Genomic DNA, 24,962 nt, shown 5'->3' on the forward strand with positions numbered 1-24,962 from the left:
AATCTCCGTCTGCCATTCTTCTTTTTCACAATTCATAGTTATATCTTCTATAGTTAAATTCAGTTCTCATCTTTCGACTGTAGATCAGAAGAGAAAGCATACATACATACATACATACAAAAGTACAGGTACACTCCTTTATTGATTTAATGTTTTATATGCAAATAATATTTTGCTTGCTTGATACAAACCAAGGTTTAGTTGGTCTAGCTACACTTGTCAACTCATGGTAACGCAACCCACAATACCTCAATTCCGTCTCTTTTTTGCTTGCTTTTAAAATCTAAGTTTGCCTATGTTTTCGGTGTGTACAAAGTGTAGGCCTATCAGAGAGAAACTCTGAGCAATGGCTTCGGATTCCTCTGGAGATTATATGAAAATATAAATTATAACTTCGTCTTATATGCTTCGGATTCCTCTCAATGTTTTTTCTTTTGATCCATATTAAATTTATTGACAAACCCTAGCTATGAACTGTTCAAAAGCTTTAAATCTGCTCACAAGTCAAATACATATAACGCAAACAAAATTATATCAAAATTTATTTTACGAAGAAAGCTAGGCTGAGGAAGCAATATGGTTTATGATGTTGGTAAGTTGTTCAACTTTGTTCACTTTTTGCCAACTCAATTTAACATAAATCAACAAATTTAGGATTGAATATCGAACAGCAGCTTGTTGTTTGCTGAGATAACTACTTCAATTTGATTAATTTTGTTAACACTCACGTATTTCTTGTTAACTTTGACTTCATCTATTTCCTAACCAAAAAAGCTGACAAAAAACTCATATTTCTTAAAAGCTGACAAAAGACTTCATCTGGCCCAGAGGGGAATCATCTTTTCCCATAGAAACAACGCATATTTCATGATTATGATTATTGGAATTCAGATGGTTAATATTTATATTTATGTTTTTACTTTTGTTTTGAGGTTTGAAAACAGAGGATGTTGAACAATCGTTTGGGTTTGATTAATGCAACTAAATATGACTTGATTTTGTTCATAATTGTATTACTGTGCTATGTTTTTTGGTTAGTATGCATAGTGATGTCAATAAGCTAATAAAAAATTCATATAACTATGTGTAAATAAGTAGCATGAATGCGTAATACTATATGACTGTTTTATAACCTCATTGACTTTGGTCATTGATAGTAAAATCCAAAAAAAAAAAAAACAAACACTCAACTCCTTTCCTAGCTGTCATCACAAACCTTTCACATGCCTTAAGAGTCCCATTGAAGGTTATTTTAAACATATTTTGAGAAGGGGCAAAAATAAAAAAGAAGCCATTCAAAAACTAAATATGAATTAAATATTAAAAATAGTTTTTTTTTTAAACGGTAAATATAAATTATTTCTAATCTAAACTTAAACTACTCTTTAATTTTATCTATGTCTACTAGGGATTTTAACCCTCCACTTCAAGAAAAAAGGAATCATGTTTATATATTTACATGTTATAGATCACCATAAATGTCTTACTTTTTAAATCATCAAATCTTGCATCGTAATTTATTTACGTGCAAGGAACTACTAAATACCTAGATGACAAGTGAAACTCACCTAGGACAGCTTAACTCTTAAACAATCTCGTCTCAGCTGGGCAAAACTTATAGAAGTTAGAACAAAAAATCTTAATACTTAAAATTGTGAACCCTTGACAAGCTTCTCAATAACACATTATAATTATCCATTCGACCAATTGAGATATATGATTCGTTCAAAATAATTTTTGATATTCAACTTCTCAATAACACATTATAATTATCAATATTTAAAGATTAATACATGATGACTTTGATAGAACTTTATCCAAAGTTAATTAAGCGCACCTGGTTTTATTGTACCAAAAATGTATAAGAGAAAAGAAATTAATTTTATCCAAGTATACGGTGTTCTGTAATCTTTTATAAATTAAATAGATTAGTGTTTTGCTAAAACTTATTACAAAATATCCAGCCATCGTATAGCATTTTTTTTAAGACTTCTAATCAAAGAGCTGGAAAATGAGGATCTAATTGTATGCAATATTAAGGTGTTTTCGTCGTTCACAGTACGGACTAATAAAAATATACATAGACAGGCAGAAGAGAAGTGAAGGCAAGACAAAGTATTACAAGCTTAAAGCTTAAGTTTTTATTGACAGAAAGACAAACGGTTACAACTTGAATTTGTAAGGAGTGGCTGACCATCATACATATTTATTAAACGAATAAAGACCAGGACTCCTTCCACTTGCTTTACTTGCAATCAAATCATAAAATCTTTAAAGAGTTATACCCATAAAAGCATTAAACAATTGTACCCTACAATTGCTTATTAAAAAAGATACGTACAAAAAAGAATCCATTTTTCTATTCTACCTTCCTTTTTTATCCTTCTCATGAGAGAGAAAGATAGTCTTCCTTTCTATCCTTACATAAAACTATCATACCATTCACTTTCTATTCTTCTCATGAGAGAGAAAGTATCCTTCCTTTCTATCATTCCAAGCTTTTAATAGAAAAACTATCTGACAATTCTTATATTATTATTATTATTATTATCCAGTTTAATATCGCATTCTCCCCCTTAAACTGGACCAGCTCGGTATTCGTCACCCCGGACATATTTCTCATTTCGCCATGTTTCACGTGTGTCACGGCCTTTGTAAAGATCCCCGCTCGTTGATCCTTTGAGTTGACGTGTTCTACTAAAATTTGTCCTTTTCAACACATTCTCTTATGAAGTGTTAGCGAATGTCAATGTGTTTACTTTTACCATGAAATACAGGATTCTTCATCAACTGAATCGTCCGACTTGTTGTCAACAAACAAGGTGATATGCATGACATAATGTCTCGTAAGCTCCTTTGTGAGATTTCCAAGCCAAATGGCTTGGCATGCAGCTGTCGTGGCTGCCATGAACCCAGCTTCACAAGTTGACAAAGCATCAGTTCTTTGCTTTTGAGATTGTCATGTCACTGCATTTCTTCCTAGGTAGAAAATCATCCCAATTGTACTCTTCCCACCACCTTGTCACCACCATGATTACTATCACTAAACCCAACCAAGTCTTCAACCTCACGACCCTTTCCATAGTTAAGCCCATAATCAATGGTTCCATTAACATATCACAAAATATGTTTTACCATTTGAAAATTAAGGTGGTTGGTTGTTCCATGAAATGACTAGCAATACCAACTGCAAATGACAAATCTGGTCGAGTGTATGTCAAGTACCGTAGACATCCTACTACCCGCCTGTATTCGGTTGAGGCAACTTTTTCACCATCTTAATCTTGCTTAACCTTTAACTTAGGTTCCATTGGTGAAGTTGTCGAGTCGCATTCTAGTAACCTGAATTGCTTTAAAATCTTTTTTTGCGTAATCCATTTGTCGTAGAGAAATTCCCTACTTCTTTTGCGACACTTCTATTCCAAGATAGTAAGAAACTAAACCCAAATCACTCATTTCAAATTCTTTTTTCATTTGTTCCTTGAATTTCATGATGTCTTCATTGTTTGATCCCGTAATGATAAAGTCTTCGACATAGACATCAACTAAAAGAGTTTTTCCTTATGGGTTCCTTTTGTACACCGCCGTTTCTCGTGAACATTTCGAAAAACAAGTCCTTTTAGGCTTTTATCCAACCGAATGTTCCAAGCTCGAGGAGCTTGTCGTAAACCATAAAGAGCATTGGAGAGTTTAAGCACCTTGTGACTATGTATTTTGTCAATGTATCATTCTGGTTGACTTACATAAACCTCCTCTTCAAGATCGCCATTAAGAAAAGCTGAATTCACATCTAAATGGTGGAACAACCCGCCCATGTTGAACCGCTAAGGCAAGAATGAGCCTTATGGTGTCAAGTCGGGGTACCGGTGCAAAAACTTCATCAAAGTCGACTCCTTGTTTTTTTATATATCCTTTTACGACATGTCGAACTTTATGTTTTATGAAATTTCTAGGATTATATTTTTTTCACTTTAAAGACCCATTTCAATCCTATTGTTTTGTGACCCGGTGGCAAGTTGGTAAGCTTCCATGTCTTGTTTTTCACGATTGCATCCAACTCTGTTTGCATAGCTTCCCGCCATGATTTAGAGGTAACCGCCTCTTCAAAATTCAAGAGTTGATCCGCTGCAATCATTAACAATTCTCTGGGTTCTAGGATCATATTTTCAACATCATTATAGACATCGACAAGCGAATAGAATCCTTTTGGCCCAACCTCACTTGAGGGGCTTTCCGTTTCGGTCAAACTTGAAGAGAATGGGGCCGAAATAGGAGTATATGGGGTTGTTTCGGCTGTTCGGATTTTCCCGGTTAACTCCAAGGCTTTCCGGTTGCGCCAGATTGACTTCATGACTGCCCGTCTCCATTATTGTGAAGGTTTTAGGAGTTGTGGCTTCATCCTCCTTGTTTTTGTACCAATTTTATCCTTCACTTTCAACAAAAACAACATCGCGACTAACCCGTAGTTTCCGGCTCCCCGGATCAGATAATTGATACCCTTTAGTTCCATCTTCTACTCCAAGATACACAATATTTTTGCTTTGGTCTTCAAGTTTCTTTAAATGTACACCTACAACTTTGGCATAAACAACACAACCAAAAATCTTCAAATGTTCGAGGTTTGGTTTTTTGTCAAACCAAGCTTCATACAGTGTGATGTCGGGAAGCGCGTTTATACGTAAGCGGTTGAGAAGATAAATCGTGTGTCGAACAACTTCTCCCCAAAATTCTTCATGTACATTTTTTCCTTTAAGTAGACTCCTTGCCATATCCATAATGGTACAATTTCGTCTTTCTATAACTCCATTTTGTTGAGGTGCGTGTGTGGAGTCGTAAGATGCATTTTTTACTCCATTTTCTTCATAGGAATTCTTTTGACGTAAACTCTCCCCCTTGATCCGTGCGTAGTGTCTTCAATTCATAACCCGAAATTTTTTCAACCATCAACTTGAATAGTTTGAAAGCACCCAAAGCTTCAAACTTCCCAGACAATCTATAAACCCACATCCACCGACTATACTCGTCCACCATCTACGACATAAAAGAAAGGATGCATGGATGTCTTCAATTCATAACCCGAAATTGATCCGTGCACCATCTATATATGCTAACAACCTATATATATATATATATATATATATATATATATATATATATATATATATATATATATATATATATATATATATCATGGTTGCATAAATCACTAATCGGTGGACTAGCGATTAAGGATTAATCGGCTATGCGGGGATTAACCAGAAGATTAATCGGGGACCATTAATTATTAGGAAAATTATTCAAAAAATTATAAATCTAATCTTAGTCCTACAAAAAAAGCGATTAATCGGCAATTAGGACCGATTAGGCCCGATTTTGACCTGCGTTGACCAAACCCGATTAGGTCTGATTAAGTCCGATTAGGTCCGATTAGGCCCGATTAATTCCGACCTTGACCTGTATTGACCAAACCCGATTATAGTGACCGATTAGCAATAAATCTTATCGTTGGAGGTCCGATTAGCTGTTAATCGCCGATTAATCGGCCGATTAAACCGATTTCTGCAACACTGATATATATATATATATATATATATATATATATATATATATATATATATATATATATATATATATATATATATATATATATATATATATATAGGGAAGCGTTCAATCGAGAACATTTGAGAACAAATTTGGACCACACAATTTTTTTAATTAAAATTATAAAATAATATTCATATAAATCAAAAAATAGTTACAAACAATTAAAAAACCCACTAACACCACTCACCACCCAACCAACACCACCCACCACCACCACCCGCCGCCACCACCACTAACTACCACCCACCACCCATCACTACCCACCACCCACCACCACCACCAACCACCACCCGTAACCACCATCACCACCCACCTCGATCGCCTGCCACCACCACCCACAACCCCTACCTACCACCCATAACCACCACCCGCCACACCACCTACCACCACCAACCACCACCCACTACCACCACTCGCCACCACCACCCATCACTAACCACCACCACCCACCACCCACCACCACCACCAACCACCACCCGCCACTATCATCACCACCCACCACGATCACCACCCAACCACCACCACCTGCCACCACCACCCACAAGCCCTACTTACCACCCATCACCACCACCCGTCACCACCATCCATCACTACCCACTACCACCAACCACCACCCACTACCACCACCCGCCACCACCACCCATCACTAACCACCACCACCAACCACCACCCACCTCCCATCACTACCCACCCACCACCACCACCACCAACCACCACCCGCCACCACCATTACCACCCACCACCATCACCACCCAACCACCACCAGCCGCCACCACCACCCACCTCCACCACCCATCACCACCGCCCTCCACCACCACCAACAACCACTACCTACCACCCATCACCACCACCCGCCACCACCACCCACCACTCATCACTACCCACCACCCACCACCACCTACCCACCATAACCACCACCACCAACCACCACCCGCCACCACTACCCATCACTACCCACCACCACCAACCACCACCCACCACCACCCGCCACCACCATTACCACCACCCACCACCCATCACCACCCACCACCACCACCACCACCACTAACCACCAACCACCACCCGCCACCACCATCACCACCTAACCACCACCACCCACCTCCACCACCCATCACCACCGCCTGCCACCACCACTCACAACCACTACCTACCACCCATCACCACCACCACCCATCACTACCCACCACCACCAACCACCACCCACCACCACCACCCATCACTAACTAACACCACCAACCACCACCCACCACCCATCACTACACACCACCACCACCACTCGCCACCACCATCACCACCTACCACCATCACCACCTAACCACCACCACCCACCACCACCACACGTCACTACCCACCACCCATCACCACCCACCACCACCCCCACCACAACCACCACCCACCACCAACCACCACCCATCACTACCCACCACCACCACCCACCACCCATCACTATCCACCACCTACTACCACCCGCCACCACCACCACCCATCACCACTATCAACCACCACCCGCCACCACCATCACCACCCACCTTCACCACCCACCAAAACCATCACTCGTCACTATCACCACCACTTGCAACCACCCACCCACCCACCACCACCATCACCACACACCACCACCACCAATCACTACCACCCCGCCTCCACCACCCCCACCCCTACCTACAAAGATTTGTTATTGTGTTTTTGATTCATTAGGTTTTCTCTTGTATATAATCACATGTGATTATATGTATCGAGTCACATGTGATTATATGTATCAAATCATATATGATTTATATGTTATTAAATACATATAATCACATGTGATTAAATACACGTTAACAAGTAGTGAATCGAGAATGAAAAAATGAATATTGTCCACGTAAATTATATGTGATTAGATACATATAACTACACATGATTATATGTGTTTAATAAAATATTATTTACGTGGATCGTATTTATTTTCATGTTTTCGATTTAATAATTGGCATCGTGTATTAAATCACATGTGATTATATGTATTTAATCACATATGATTTACATGGACAATATTTGTTTTCATGTGTTGATTCAATAGTTGTTCTTGTGTATTTAATAAAATGTGATTATATATATTTAATCACATATGATTCGTATGGAAAATATTTATTCTTGCGTCGATTCAATAATTGTTCTAATATATTTAATCACATGTGATTATATGTATTTAATCACATATGATTTATGTGGACAAGATTCATTATTTCTTTCTCAATTCAATAGTTGTACTCATGTACTTAATCACATGTGATTATATGTATCAAATCGCATATGATTTATATTGATAATATTCATGAGTCAATCTTTTTCTTATGTATTTAATCATATGTGATTGTATGTGTTAATCACATATGATTAATGTGGAAAAAGAAAAACTATTTAATCAAAAACGCGAAAATGAATCTTGTGTACAGAAATCATGTGACTAAATGTACAAGAACAACTATTAAACAAGAATGTGAAAATGAATAGTGTCCATATAAATCATATCTAATTAGATACATATAATCTCATGTAATTAAGCACATAAGAACAACAATTGAATCGAGAACGCGAAAATAAATATTTTCCACATAAATTCTATGTGATTAGATACATATAATCACATGTAAATTATATGCATGTAATCACATATGATATATGTGAACAATATTTATCTTTGTGTTCTCGATTCAATAGTTGTTCTTGTGTATATAATCATATGTGATTATATGTATCTAATCACATGTGATTTATATAGACATCATTATTTTTTGTCCGTATAAATCATATGTGATTAGATAAATATAATCACATATGATTATATGTATTTAATCACATATGATTACAGTGGACAAAGAACAATTATTGAATCGAGAATGTGACAATGAATCTCATCCACATAAATCATATATGATTGGATACATATAATCACATGTGATTATATGTATTTAATCAGATATGATTTATGTATACGACATTTATTTTTTGCGGTTTCGACTGAATAATTGCTTTTGTGTAATTAATCACATGTGATTATATGTATATAATCATATATGATTTGAGGTGGACAAGATGCATTTTTTCCTTCTCGATTCAATAGTTGTGCTCATGTACTTAATCACATACGATTATACATATAATCACATGTGATAAAATACATGAGAATAACTATTGAATCGACAAAGCAAAAATGAATTATGTCCACATAAATCATATGTGATTAGATTCATATAATCACATGTGATTATATGTATTTAATAAAATATTATTTACGTCTTCGTGTTTTCAATTTAATAATTGGCATTGTGTATTAAATCACATGTGATTATATGTATTTAATCATATATATGATTAGATGTATTTAATCACATATGATTAAAGTTTAAAAAAAAAATTATTGAATCTTGTCCACGTAAATCATATGTGATTCAATAGTTGCTCTCATGAATCTTGTCCACATAAATCATATTTGATTCACATATGATTAATATGGACAAAGAACAACTTTTGAATCTAAAATTCAAAAACAAATCTTGTGTACAATAGTTGTTCTCGTGTATATAATCACATATGATTATATGTATCTAATCACGTATGATTTATATAGACAAGATTCATTTTTTCCAAATAAAATCATATGTGATTAGATACATATAATCACATGTGATTAAATATATTTAATCACATATGATTAAAGTGGATAAAGAACAATTATTGAATCGAGAACACGTAAATGAATATTGTCCACATAAATCACATGTAATTGGATTCATATAATCACATGTAATTATATGTATTTAATCACATAATATTTATATGGACAATATTTATTTTCGCGTTTTTGATTCAATATTGGTCTCGTGTATTTAATTACATGTGATTATATGTATTTAATACATATAATCATATGTGATTAAATACATATAATCACATGTGATTAAATATTTAAATTATATGTGTTAGATACATGTGATTATATGCATTTAATCACATATGATATATGTGGACAATATTTATCTTAGTGTTCTCGATTTCAATAGTTGTTCTCGTGTATATAATCATGTGTATATAATCATATGTGATTATATGTATCTAATCACATATGATTTATATAGACATCATTCTTTATTGACCATATAAATCATATGTGATTAGATACATATAATCACATGTGATTAGATGTATTTAATCACATATGGTTAAAGTTGACAAACAATAATTATTGAATCAAAATGCGATAATGAATCTTATCCGCATAAATCATATGTGATTGTATACATATAATCACATATGATTATATGTATTTAATCACATATGATTTATGTGGTCATGATTTGTTTTCACGTCCTTGATTGAATGTTCTCATGTATATAATCATATTTAATCAAATATGATTACACGTATTTAAGCACATATAATTTATAAGGACAAGATTCATTTTGTCCATATAAATAATGTGATTAAATGTATCTAATCACATATGATTAAAATGGACAAAATTTGTTTTTACTTATCTCCGAGTTGAATCACTTGCCCTTTTCTATTTATATTTTAGCTATAATAACACTCAATACTTTTCAATTAGCTAATTAGCCTTATAGACATTCTCTATAATACAATTTAACCTGTTGGATTAGGTTTATAAGATTTGATTCAATAGTTGTTCTTATGCATTTAATCACATGTGGTTATATGTATTTAATCAAATGTGATTATAAATATTTTATCAATTAATGTGGGCAAGATTTGTTTTCTAGTTATCGATTCAATAGTTGTTCTCGGCTATTTAATCATATGTGACTATATATATTTAATCACATATGATTTATATAAACAAAATTTGTTTTCGTGTTCTCGATTCAATACTTATTCTAGTGTATTTAATCACATGTGATCGTATATATCAATCATATATGATTATATTTATTTAAAAAAAACAATAATTATATTATATGATCTCTTTTATAAATACAAAATATTTAAAAAAAATACATCCTTATGAACTAACGTCAACTTTAATTTATATAATTTCAATGGTCTTGTTTATTATCCAAAATTTAAATAAGCCCAGCAATTAAATTTATTAATTAGGTATCATGGATCTAGCAAAAAAAAATGATGTTCCATCAAAATATTAAACGCATTTAAATTAGCCCAAAATTTAGCATGTTCAGCCCAAATAATATTTTGACCTAAATTCTTAACTTGAAAAATCAAAAAGTCTGACCACCCTTATCAGACGCACGAAAGTTTTAAAGGTTTGTTTTTCCGGCGCCTTGCTCCTCTCCGACGAGTTTTTCTTCTCCGACGTAACTGTACATTCAAATCAATGTCGCAGCAACAACACGATGTTGAGAAGCAGAAAATAACGAAGCTGGACTCCATCAACAGATCACACGCGTCGATCTCGTTCAGCTACTTGACTTCCTCCCCACCTCCGACGTACCTGTAGCATTAGTTTCTTCATTTTGATCTCGTCGTCACCGCTCGTCGATCGAGAAACGGAATCATCGTAAGATCGACTGAACAAATCGATTGAACGGACCGACAAGCCTCAAATCTCAGTCGGACCCATTTAGGCTCCTCTTTTTGCATTTACTTGCTTTTCAGCTCCTAGAATTGAAATGAGGCTGTGAGATTTCCCCAATCTTATCACCGGCCCGATAATATTTGATTCTGGTGGAGATTTATTCGGATTCATGATCTAATTATCGTGAACAAGATCTAGTGAAACTAGATATGGGATTCATTTCGGAGGAGAAAAGGATCTGAAGCAGATTCGTACAAAAAAACGACACTCTAGCGGTTTTCCGGCGACCCGGCGGTGGTTCGGTGTTCGACGGTGGCGGCAGCCCAACGGCAGTCCGGTGGCCTTGGTGGAGTTCGTGAAGTTGGGGTGTGATAAATTAATGTAGTGGGTAGGTGGGGGTATTTTATTTATATTGAAATTGAAAATAATAATATTTATATATAAACTCGCCTTTTAAGTTTCTTGAAGGCAATTAGAAAAACAAAGCCCGTGTCTTTTTACTTATAAAAAATGTTCTCAATCTTCTCATTTGAATATATATATATATATATATATATATATATATATATATATATATATATATATATAACAAAAAAACCCTAAAAATGCATAAAAAAATACCTAAATATCACAAAACTTTTTTTTTGACTTTACACATCAAAAAATCGCAGCTTTTTTTTTTAAAATTTCGCTGAAAAAAAAAAAAAAAAATCAACTTTTCTTTTGTTATAAAATTTTTTTTCAAAGTTTTTTTTCAGCGATTTTGTGTTAAAAAATGCGATTTTAAAAAAAAAAATTCAACAAAAAGTTTTGTGATCTCTAATTATTTTTTTATGCATTTTTATGATTTTTAGGGTTTTTTGTTTTCCATAGAACCTAAACCTATATATATATATATATATATATATATATATATATATATATATATATAGAGAGAGAGAGAGAGAGAGAGAGAGAACTAGGTTCAAGTATTCTAACTAATTATTGTACGGATGTGTGGACAATGTTATTCTATGAGAATTACTAAGAGAATAAGTTGTTTAGTAATGCGAATACGTTCAACCTTACAAAAAATATCGTCATTTTCATGCATTCTCGCTAATTATTATTTATTTTTGTTCTCACACATCGTTTTTCACTCATTCTCATTCTGACAGAATACGACTCAATAAACATTTTGACAACATTCTGATAGAAATGAGAATAATAATAATAAGTGTATAATAACCTTATAGACGATTTAATTAGTGAGAATGTATGTTAATGACAATAGTTATGTAAGATTGAACGTATTTATATTATCAAACAACATATTTTCTTTATCATTCTCAAAGAATAACATTGTCTCTACGTCCACACAATAATTAGTTATAATACAATAACCTAAGCCTCTATATATATATATATATATATATATATATATATATATATATATATATATATATATATATATATATATATATATATATATATATATTAAAGCTTGACTAAGTTAAGAATAATAAGTTTTTGTTGATTTTCATTTTGCCACACCATTTTCTAAATTTTTACATTTTTAGTCCCTTAGTAAATTTTTTTTGACCTTCGTTTTGTCACACCACTTTCCAAACTTTTACACTTTTAGGGGATTTGTTATTTGGGACATTCTACTTTTAGTTGTAGGCAATAGACAAAGATAACTAGGCCTAAAGTGCAACCTGAATACTATCTAATACCATCTGGTTTTCATTTTATGACATTAACCCTAACTAAAATAAGTTTGCTTAAAAATTATAAAAACTTAATTATTTTTAAAGTTACATAACGAAATTAAAACTTATATAATTTACTTTAACTCTTTTGCTTTTTTAATGATTTCATGACTTAATGATTTTTAAAGTTATATATATATATATATATATATATATATATATATATATATATATATATATATATATATATATATATATATATATTCTTTTCGTCTTGATTAATTTCATTTCAATCACAGGTTTCTCGGACAAAAGTTGGATCTATTAACAAATACTTAAATGTGGTTGTGAATCACAAGGATTTGTAATAATATAATTACGAAAACTTTGTTATAAGATTAATACTCTAATTTTTCTTTAAAGTTAGCACAAAGTTTATTCTTAAATTCTTCTTTAATTAGGAGATGGACTTTTTTACATATTAAATCATCTTTCGTTCCAACCTTAATAAAATGCATCACTTTTAAAATAATCATATTTTGATTTTTTTTTTTATAAATAACCAATGAAATAGCAATTCTTTATGATTTCTATTATGGTCTTTAAATTCTTAAAAATTTATCTTTTATGTTCATTTCACATTATGATATGAACATTTTGACGGATTACACCATAGGTATAGGCCAGAGCTAATACAACGTTACTAAATGCAACGAATATAGGATCATGTTATTACTCCATCCATTATTAATTTCCATTAAATTCAGTCTAATCAATTGTTGGCTACTTTGTAGGTTCTACCACAAGAATTTCCAGCAATGGATGTCGCTACTGAAATTATGAAACAAGTTGTTCAAATTCTCATGGTTCCAGTAAAGAAACACCTAGGCTACATGATATCTTGCACAAAATACACAAGGGATATGGGTATCAAAATGGCAGAGTTGAATGTTGCAAGACTCGGAATTGAGGAGCGTACGAATCATAACACAAGTAATCGTCTTGAGGTTCCAGCGCAAGTTAGTGGTTGGCTGGAAGAAGTAGGAAAGATCAACGGAAAAGTGGAAAGCATTCCTAGTGACGTTGGCAGTTGTTTTGATCTAAAAATTAGGCACAAGGTCGGAAGGAAAGCCTTCAATATAATTGAGGAGATCGACAGTGTTATGAGACGACACTCTATGATCACTTGGACTGATCATCCCATTCCTCTCGGAAGAGTTGATTCCATGAACGCATCCACCTCTACATCATCAAATAATTACAATAACTTCCAGTCAAGAGAGGTTACTTTTACAAAAGCACTCAAAGCACTCGGAGTGAACCAAAAATCCCACATGATAGCCTTATGTGGGATGGGCGGAGTGGGGAAGACCACAATGATGCAAAGGCTGAAAAAGGTTGTGCATGAAAAGAAAATGTTTAACTTTATTGTTGAAGCAATTATAGGGGAAAAGACAGACCCCGTTGCCATTCAGGACGCTATAGCAGATTACCTAGGTGTAGAGCTCAATGAAAAATCTAAGCAAGCAAGAGCTGATAAGCTCCGTCAAGGATTCAAGGCCAAATCAGATGGAGGCAAAAATAAGTTCTTTGTAATACTTGACGATGTCTGGCAGTCCGTTGATCTGGAAGATATTGGTTTAAGTCCTTTTCCAAATCAAGGTGTCGACTTCAAGGTCTTGTTGACATCACGAGACAGACATGTTTGCACAGTAATGGGGGTTGAAGCTAATTTAATTTTTAACGTGGGACTTCTAATTGAAGCTGAAGCACAAAGTTTGTTCCACCAATTTGTAGTCACTTCTGAGCCCGAGCTCCATAAGATAGGAGAAGATATTGTAAAGAAGTGTTTCGGTCTGCCAATTGCCATCAAAACCATGGCGTGTACTCTACGACATAAAAGAAAGGATGCATGGATGGATGCACTTTCACGTTTAGAGCACCATGACATTCACAGTGTTGTGCCTAAAGTCTTTGAAACGAGCTACAACAATCTCAAAGACAAGGAGACTAAATCCGTATTTTTGATGTGTGGTTTGTTTCTTGAAGACTTTGATATACCTATCGAGGAGTTGATGAGGTATGGATGGGGCTTAAAGTTATTTGATAAAGTTAATACTATTAGACAAGCAAGAAACAGGCTCAACACCTGCATTGAGCGACTGGTGCAGACAAATTTGTTAATTGAAAGTGATGATGGTGTGCATGTCAAGATGCATGATCTGGTTCGTGCTTTTGTTTTGGGAATGTTTTCTGAAGTGGAGCATGCTTCAATTATAAACCATGGTAATATGCCCGAGTGGACTGAAAATGATATCAGTGACTCTTGCAAACAAATTTCATTAACATGCAAGAGTATGTTGGAATTTCCCGGAGACCTCAAGTTTCCAAACCTAAAGATTTTGAAACTTATGCATGGAGGTAAGTCACTAAGGTATCCTCAAGACTTTTATCAAGGAATGGAAAAGCTTGAGGTTATATCATACGATGAAATGAAGTATCCATTGCTTCCCTCGTTACCTCAATGTTCCACCGTCCTTCGAGTGCTTCATCTCCATAAATGTTCATTAAGGATGTTTGATTGCTCTTCAATCGGTAATCTTTTCAACATGGAAGTGCTCAGCTTTGCTAATTCTAACATTGAATTGTTACCTTCCGTAATCGGAAATTTGAAGAAATTGCGGCTGCTAGATTTGACAAACTGTTATGGTGTTCGTATAGAAAAGGATGTCTTGAAATATTTGGTGAAACTTGAAGAACTTTATATTAGGAATGGGTCTACCCGGTTTACAGAGGATAACTACAAAGAGATAGCAGAGCGTTCAAACAACCTTTCTACGTTAGAATTTGAGTTCTTTAATAACAACGCTCAAGTGAAGAATATGTCATTTGAGAATCTTGAACGATTCAAGATCTCAGTGGGACGGTTTTTAGATGGAGATATCGGTAAGAGTAGCCTCTCATATGAAAACACGTTGCATTTGGTGACCAACAAAAGTGAAGTAATCAACTCTAAACTTAATGAGTTGTTTGTGAAAACGAAGGTGCTTTTTTTAAGTGTGGATGGTATGAATGATCTTGAAGATGTTGAGGTAAAGTCGACACATCCTCCTCAATCCTCTTCATTCTGCTATTTAAGAGTCCTTTTCATTTCAGAGTGTGTAGAGTTGAGATACCTTTTCAAACTCCATGTGGCAAACACTTTGTCAAATCTTGAGCATCTGAAAGTTTATGATTGCGATAATATGGAAGAACTCGTACATAATGGGACTGAGGGTAGTGGAAAAAATACAATTACGTTTCCCAAGCTGAAGTTTTTGTCTTTGTGTAGACTACCAAAGCTATTGGGTTTATGTCTTAATGTCAACATAATTGAGCTACCAGAACTTGTGGAGTTGAAACTCGGCAGCATGCCGGGTTTCACTAGCATTTTTCCAAAGAACAAGTTGGAAACATCTAGTTTGCTGAAGGAAGAGGTACATATATATGTTTTATGTAAATACAATTTCAACTATCTTTTTAACTATAACTTTTAGAATATCTGTATTATTGTTTGGATGTGGCTATTAACGGAATATTATTTTTGCAGGTTGTGATTCCTAAGTTGGAGACGCTCCAAATTGATTACATGGAGAATATAAAGGAAATATGGCCTTGTGAACATAGTAGAGGTGCAGAAGTTAAGTTGAGAGAGATTGAGGTGAGAAATTGTGATAAGCTTGTGAATCTATTTCCGTACAATCCCATGTCTCTGCTGCATCATCTTGAAGAGCTTGAAGTCGATAATTGTGATTCCATTGAATCCTTATTCATCATCGACTTGGACAGTGCCGGTGAAATTGGAGAAGAAAAGAACACCAGCAACTTAAGAAGCATCAAAGTGTGGAAATTAGGGAAGCTAAGAGAGGTATGGAGGATAAAAGGCGAAGACAACTCTTGTCCTCTCATCGGTGGCTTTGAAGCTGTTGAAAGCATAAAAATTGAAAAATGTGAGATGTTTAGAAATGTATTCACACCTACCACAACCAATTTTGATCTGGGTGCACTTTTAGAGATGGATATAAGGAATTGCGGAGAAAACAAGGGAAATGACTCGGAAGAGAGTAGAGAAGAGGAAAATAGTAGAGAAGAGGAGGAGAGTATAGAAGAGGAAGAGAGTAGAGAAGAGGAAGAGAGCATAGAAGAGGAAGAGGAGGAGAGTATAGAAGAGGAAGAGAGTAGAGAAGAGGAAGAGAGCATAGAAGAGGAAGAGCAGGTATGGCTTTCAATTTCACTTTCTTATTTAATTAAGTATTAAGCCACAAACCATTTCTTGAATTAATGTTGGAATAAAGGTCATGTATATATGTGACTTTTTATATATATATATATATATATATATATATATATATATATATATATATATATATATATATATATATATAAAGCATGATTTCTCGTTAGAGATGGTGTAGAAATGTGACTAATCAGACATCACCTAACTTTAGTTAATAAATCATTATAAATGTCACTAATTACTCTTGGTAAAAAATAACAAATTTAATTATTAAATTATAAAATAAAATGTTACTTTCTTGCAAAAAAAAAAAATGTGGCTCGAAGAAACCCTTAACCTGAAATAACTTAAAGTAAACGGACTTGACTTTAATAAGAGTAATTTTTTTTTCTAAACTTAATTTCAACCAAATATCATCAACAACTCTTTAAGTTCCAGAATTGATTCTGTTTAAAACTCGATCAACATAATCAGATAGATGAGAGTTGAAGCTAAAACCCTGTATAAAATCCTTTTATCCTTTTTCTTGATTTTCATAGCAAGTGGAGCGATTTCAACTTCAAATTGATAAAAATCCACATTATTGAGAGATTAGCTTGAAACAAATGGTCCAGGTGGGTCTGGTGGATATGGTAGATGAAGATGGAAGGGAGAATTGATCAAATACACAAACACATCTTGATTTTAAATTTTCTGATGGCGTATTTTATTTCTTGATCTGTTAGTAGTAGAGTGGAGATAAGAAAAGTGTTAGTGATTAGGGTTTAGGCCCAAGCCCTTTAGGGTTTAGCCATTAGGGTTTAGGTGTTCTTTATATATTCCTATGTAATTGTCGTCTTTGGAAATCAAGCAATCTATTATCTTACATGATATCAGAGCTCTAGGTTAAAACCCTACTGCTGACCACAACTCATAGCCGCCGCCGTCCACCTCCGACGACATTTTCTCATTGTCGTTGGAGGTGCTTTCATTATGTTCCTTATTTTTCCGTTTCTTCTCTTCGTCACCTAAATAATAAAACAGCTAGTGGCACCAAACCATAGCCCTTTCATCGGCTTCTTCTATTGCCTCGTCTACTTCTACCTCCTCCACAGATGACATATGCCTCCTCACCTTCCGCCTCCTCCTCGGCTGGCCACTTCTTCAGATCTCTTTTCTGATTTAGCCCCTTCTGATGTTGCAGCTGCCTCTCTCCGATGACACCTTCTCCACCGAGCAGTCTCTGATCTACAGTCGTCTCTTTCTCCATCAACATTGCAGTCTCCGATCTCGCCGGAATTGGCTCCGTCCGCCGCATCTCAAGCCCTCTTTCTTTCTCGATGCCTTTCTCCGGACTCCTCTGCCGCCGGTTGCATGATCGTCATCGTCGTGACCTCTCTTCTCTTCTTCAACAACAAAATCGCTTCTGGTTGCCAATTCTTCTCTCTTCTTCTCCGACAAGCAGTTGATGTTAGCCGCCATCGTCAAAGCTCTACCACCGCAGTTACCACTATCTTCATCTAGGTTTTATGTTTTATCTTTTTTGTTTATTTTTCCAGTTTAATCGTCCCCTCCCGATCAAACTGCGGGGGGGATGTTAGTGATTAGTGTTTAGGCCCAAGCGCTTTAGGGTTTAGCTATTAGGGTTTAGGTGTTCTTTATATATTCCTATGTAATTGTCGTCTTTGGAAATCAAGCAATCTATTATCTTACAAAAAGGACGGTGAGGAGTGTGAGATTTATAGAGGAGATGGTTTGGGGGTACCGGAGAACATGATTGACCGTGAAGAGGAGGGATGGTTTATGGTGGGCCCATTTTCATTTATATAAAACAAAGGATATAATTGTTATAATATTTAACTGTCCTCTCTTAGTGATAAAAGTCTTATAGATAAAAACCACACAATGAAAGGATTTTTTTTTTTTTTTTTTTTTTTTTTTTTTTTTTTGCAATTTTCATATTCAGAGACAAGAAATGCATAAAAATGCTAATCACAATGACCATTGCTTTGCAGTTGACTCAATTTTCCTATTATTATTTTTATTTTAGTTGTGATGCCCAAGATCGAACCTATTCGTACACTTTTTTTTTTAAATTTAATAAGGGGTACCAGTGTCGGCTTAAGCAGTCAAAAAGGAAGATAGTTAAAAGCACATGGACATAGGTTTGGAAACACTCTTGGTGATTTGGATGGGCAGCTAAATTTAGTGAACTTAACCCTTTAACTGTATATCGTTGCTTATTAACTGAATTTCAACCCAACTTTTTCTTTTGTTAATTCAAAAATAAATCACATCTTAATTAAAACATATTTTTATTGTTGCATAGGAGCCTATAACATCTAATAATTTATCTTAAGGTGAACAATGCACCTATTTCTAATCCGTTAACAATTTAAATCATCTACAAAAGTTTCTTGAAAAATTACCTAAAATCAAAACAATCTTATTAAAATCCAAAATTAAAAGAAAGAATTATGAATGGACATGGAATCATAAATCATTAACACAATTCAATACTTACGTCAATAATTACATTTCTTGTTGGTGTATGTGTGCAGAGTGATATTCTGTTAGAGGAAGAAACATTACAAAAAGTCACTGATAGCATTGCTAATGTTGTATTTCCATCCTCTATCATACACTCTTTTCATAACCTCCATCAACTTGCATTGGAGAGGTATGAAGGAGTGGAGGTGGTGTTTGAGATAGAGATTCCAACAAGTAGAGAATTGGTAACAACTCACCATAAGCAACAACCTATACTTCCCAACCTCAAGAATTTGAATCTAAGTGATATGGACAACATGAGTCATGTGTGGAAGTGCAACCGAAATTTTTTTTTCACTCTTCCAAAACAACAATCAGAATCACCATTCCACAACCTCACAAACATATATGTGGAGGACTGCAGAAGCATTAAGTACTTGTTTTCACCTCTCATGGCAGAACTTCTTTCCAACCTAAAGGAAGTCAAGATAGAACAGTGTGATGGTATTGAAGAAGTTGTTTCAAATAGAGATGATGGGGATGAAGAAAAGACTACATTTACATCTACATCTGCCCACACAAGCCCCATCTTGTTCCCTCAGCTTGATTCTCTCACTCTAAAACAACTGAAGAATCTAAAACGTATTGGTGGAGGTGGTGCCAAAGATGGGAGCAATGAAATATCTTCCAACAATACCACTACAACTACCGCTTTCGTTAATCAACTTATGGTATGTTTTGTGCGTATTCAATTACTAATTTAATTTCTTTATTAATATCCATTTTTTCTTTGCAATATTCTAAGAAAATCACCAAATCACATATAAGCGATTTAAACTTTTATTGCACACCATTGCCTACCATGTAAACTCAAGAATAGGATTTGCAGGCATAACAAGTTCAATTCATTTGAACAAATATTACCTTGAATTTGTTCGTTATGACAATTCATATCATATATTGATATGATTTTTTTTTTATTTTTTCTAAATGAAAAAATGCACACATGTCTAGTTAGGTTTGCCATTCTATGTGAATCCTCTGCTGTTTCTATAACCAAGCATCTTAGATTAATTTTCCATTTTCATAATTGTGTTTATTATGGACATTTTTTTTCCTTTATTGCTATAATTCGAACCAATATATATTCAAGTCTTAATGTACATAACAACTCATTTTATACACACTAGACTAAGATAATAATTACCTAAAGCATAAATGCCATGACACACACACACACATATATATATATATATATATATATATATATATATATATATATATATATATATATATATATATATATATAAATGCAAGATCAATGGAGAACTAAATTGAGAGAGAGAACCAACAATTTTTTTTTATCTACAATGAATTTAGTTACCAAATTTCACATTTCATGTTAATACATATATCTAGGACGATTACAAAAAACATTGAAAAAAAAATAATATACTTATATATTTATGCACATTTTTTTGAATATATATATATATATATATATATATATATATATATATATATTAAAATGCATTTTTTTGAAAAATTATTTTTTTAAATCTTATTTTCGAAACATAAGGCATATTTTCATATATTTGAATTTTTTTTTTAAATTTAATTATTTTTTTTAATCTACGAAATTATTCCACAAATTTTGAAATTAATATTTGAAAAATGAATTTTTCAAAAAAAATGCATTTTTAATGCATATTCACATTTTTTTTGTGTATATGCATATTTTTAAAAAACATATGCAAATGACGTGCATATTAAAAAAAAACATTTTTAAAGTCTCTATATACATAAAAATACGGTATGCATATGCACATCCATATGAATAAGTATATACATATGCATATGCATATGAATAAGTATATATGCATATGCTTATATATATATATATATATATATATATATATATACACACACACACACACGAGCAATGATAGGTACCTGACTGAGATTACGCAACACTAGTTGCAACATTACCCCCATATGCTGGACCCGATTTCTAAATTAAAAAAAAAAATAAAAAAACAAAAAAATAAAAAAAATCACCAAGTAGATAAGGTAACTATTGCAAACCACAAAGATTAACCATTAACGATAATTATTTAAAACGTACACATGAAAACAAACATAATTAACTCAACAAAAATCTGTATTTCTCTTCTGATATATACACTGTCAGCATGGATGACCAATTGACCACAAATCCCAGCATGTCTATGATTGAACTGCTAAAGCCACAAATCCTTGCGTTAATTGTAGATGTATTTAAACTAAAAGAACTTAAAAACACAATGAATTCTGCAACACAGGTAACTTGTTCATACCTGATGATGGATACACGTTCTAGAACATCGTTTTGTGACAATTTTGCTACTGGTGTTCTCCAACAATGACAAGAATCGAACCAAATTGACAGACAAAGATTGGTCGGTCATTAAAATTTGAGGTTCATGCATGTAAGACATAACTTGTTAACCGATTGTAAACTACATCAATGAATTAATGATGTATAATGTAAGAGTCAGCAACTTAACCCTCTGTCAAATATATATTCTTACATTTCCCCAGAAATAAAAACCAAGACATGTGCTCTAATCTAAAGAGTACTAAGGAAAAAAAAGGAAGTAAGTGTTTAACTAAATGAAAGTTAGTTTAGATACCAGGGACCATCAGATGACAAGTATTGTAGGATAGAATTCAACAATTTATAATATTAACCCAAAACTAATTTTTCTATGTTTGTTGTGTTTAACATATCCTTTTTTTATTTCATTGAATTTTCATTCTTATATTTTAGGTTGTAAAGTGGTATATCTTTTATTGTTTGTTCAATAAATCCCAACATTAGTAATAAAATGAGAAGCAAATTAAACTACATTTTTGAGGTGGAGAGCACTAGTTTCATTTAGTATAAAAAAACTAGATTTTGAATTAAAATTTTTATACAAAAGCTGTGTCAATAGTTTAAATTTACATTAATTTTTGATCTGTTGCTGCAGTTTTCTGAAGCAGATAGTGTTTCTTGGAGATTATCCCAATACTCTAGAGAGATAATAATAAAATACTGCCATGCATTGTCATATGTGATTCCATGTAATGCAGCAGGACAAATGCAAAAGCTTCAAGTATTGAAAATAAAGAATTGCAATGGGATGAAGGAGGTATTTGTTAGTCAAGAGATGAACAGCAACAACAAGAGTAGTGGTGAAGAAGGTAAAGGTGGTACACCTGGAATTCCAAGACTAAATAAGGTTATTATGCTTCCCAATCTGAAGATATTGGAAATCGTAGGTTGTCCCTTTTTGAAACATATATTCACATTCTCTGCACTTGAAGGCCTGAGACAGCTTGAAGAGTTAACAATAAAGGATTGTGTGGCAATGCAAGTAATTGTGAAGAAGGAAGAAGATGTATCATCGAAGGAGGTTGTGGTGTTTCCTCGTCTAAAGTCTATTGCACTGGAAGATCTTCCAAAGCTTCAAATGCTGAATATACACTCTCGCAATCTGAAGATATTGGAACTTAAATATTGTGAGAGTTTGGAACATATCTTCACATTCTCTGCACATGGAAGCCTGAGACAGCTCGAAGAGTTAACGATATCTGGTTGTGGGTCAATGAAAGTGATTTTGAAGGAAGAAGAAGATCAATCATCATCATCATCGAAGGATGTTGTGGAGTTTCCTCAACTAAAGTCGGTTGAAATACTAAATCTACCAGAGCTGGAGGGTTTCTTCTTGGGGATGAATGAGTTCCGGTTGCCTTCATTGGATAAGGTTAAGATCGATAATTGCCCCAAAATGATGGTGTTTGCACCTGGTGGGTCCACAACTCCCGAACTCAAGTATATACACACAAAATTAGGCAAACATTCTCTTGAATGTGGCCTTAACTTTCATGTTACACATCATCAGGTATAACTACTTATATCTTTCTTTGGCATCATCTAATTAAGATAACATGATCATGCCAAGTAAAATATATTAATCACGTTAACACTAGTTTCAGTCTAAGTTTATGTTGTCACGTGGAATCAAACTTTTCCATTTTGACGAAGAATGCAAAAACCTCCAAAATCACATTACATGTCTAACTTACTTTATAAGATCAAAAATAGTAAGCAGTTAATTCACTAAATTTTAGTTGGATTTAAGTATTATTGTCACTAATATTGATAATCTATTCAGTTTCATTAACCTTACAACATATGACATTGAAATGTTTTTTTTGTTTGACATATGCCTATGACGTTTTCTGTATTGAACTTGCAGAGCCCATTTCCCAACTCATCCGGGATGCCTTGGTCTTTTCATAACTTGATCGAATTAGACGTGAAATGGAATTATGTTAAAAAGATTATTCCATCCAGTGAGTTGCTGCAACTGCAAAAGCTTGAAAAGATTCATGTCAAGCACTGTGATTGGGCAATTGAGGTAGTTGAGGCATTGGAAGAAGCAGGGAGAAATAGAAATAGTATTAGTGGACATGGGTTTGATGAATCATCACAAACTACTACTATTGTCAGACTGCCAAACTTAACACAAGTGAAGTTAGATAATCTAGGTAGTCTGAGGAATATATGGAAGAGCAATCAATGGACAACATTTGAGTTTCCAAACCTAACAACACTTTATATATATAAATGTGATAGATTAGGACATGTTTTTAGTGGTTCCATGGTTAGTAGTCTATTGCAACTCCAAGAGCTACGTATAACCGACTGTGACCTTTTGGTGGATGTAATTGTGAAAGATGCAAGTGGTGTTGTAGAAGAGGAATCTGATGGCAAGTCGAATGAGATACTTGTGTTACCTCGTCTAAAGTCCATATCTCTTCATTATCTTCGATGTTTTCAGGGGTTTAGCTTGGGGAAGGAGGATTTTTCATTCCCATTATTGGATACTTTGCTAATCAAGGAATGTCCAACAATACGGACTTTCACCAAGGGAAATTTAGCTACTCCGAAGCTAAAAGAAATAGAAACAAGATTTGGATCGTTTTATGCAGGGGAAGACATCAACTCCTTTATAAAGATCAAACAAAAGGTAAACTAGATCTTTCTTTAATCATTCTTAAGCAACATTTGACACGTTTTATGTAAGTTTAATCATTCTTAAGCAACCTATATTTTCAACTTTATATTTATTTACTTTATGCAGGAATTCTCAGACGACTGGGACTATGATTAATGTGAAGTAAAAATTAATGGTAAATTCTATTTTCATGTTTCTTGATTGTCAAACGTATTGTATTTTCATTGTATTTAGTGTGCCCATTGTGTATTGTAAGCCCACTTTGTATTTAGCCCTTGTCATTGTAGTTATATATTTTGATAAAATACGAGAAATCATTATGGGAAAATAGTTATTTA

The 24,962-nt window shown here is 33.8% G+C and overlaps 1 protein-coding gene across 1 annotated transcript; it reads left to right on the forward strand.

Moving 5' to 3' along the window:
- On the forward strand, nucleotides 1-24,962 carry LOC145159163 (uncharacterized). Its single transcript, XM_079078077.1, has 7 exons — nucleotides 1-128; nucleotides 13,629-16,310; nucleotides 16,424-17,089; nucleotides 19,651-20,310; nucleotides 22,591-23,505; nucleotides 23,863-24,636; nucleotides 24,751-24,962. Exons 2-7 carry the CDS (start codon nucleotides 13,653-13,655, stop codon nucleotides 24,778-24,780), a joined length of 5,703 nt encoding a protein of 1,900 aa, XP_078934203.1. The 5' UTR covers nucleotides 1-128; nucleotides 13,629-13,652; the 3' UTR covers nucleotides 24,781-24,962.

This window comes from Lactuca virosa, chromosome 2 (genome assembly GCF_052849685.1).
Source record: "Lactuca virosa cultivar CGN04683 chromosome 2, Lactuca_virosa_CGN04683_v6, whole genome shotgun sequence".
Lineage (NCBI taxonomy): Eukaryota > Viridiplantae > Streptophyta > Magnoliopsida > Asterales > Asteraceae > Lactuca > Lactuca virosa.

Bases quoted from the DNA above. Each gene is read 5' to 3' on its own strand.
- LOC145159163 (XM_079078077.1), top strand. From the start codon at position 13,653: ATGGATGTCGCTACTGAAATTATGAAACAAGTTGTTCAAATTCTCATG. The intron at 16,311-16,423 runs GTACATATATAT...TTATTTTTGCAG, and splicing joins CTAGTTTGCTGAAGGAAGAG to GTTGTGATTCCTAAGTTGGA. The intron at 20,311-22,590 runs GTATGTTTTGTG...CTGTTGCTGCAG, and splicing joins CTTTCGTTAATCAACTTATG to TTTTCTGAAGCAGATAGTGT.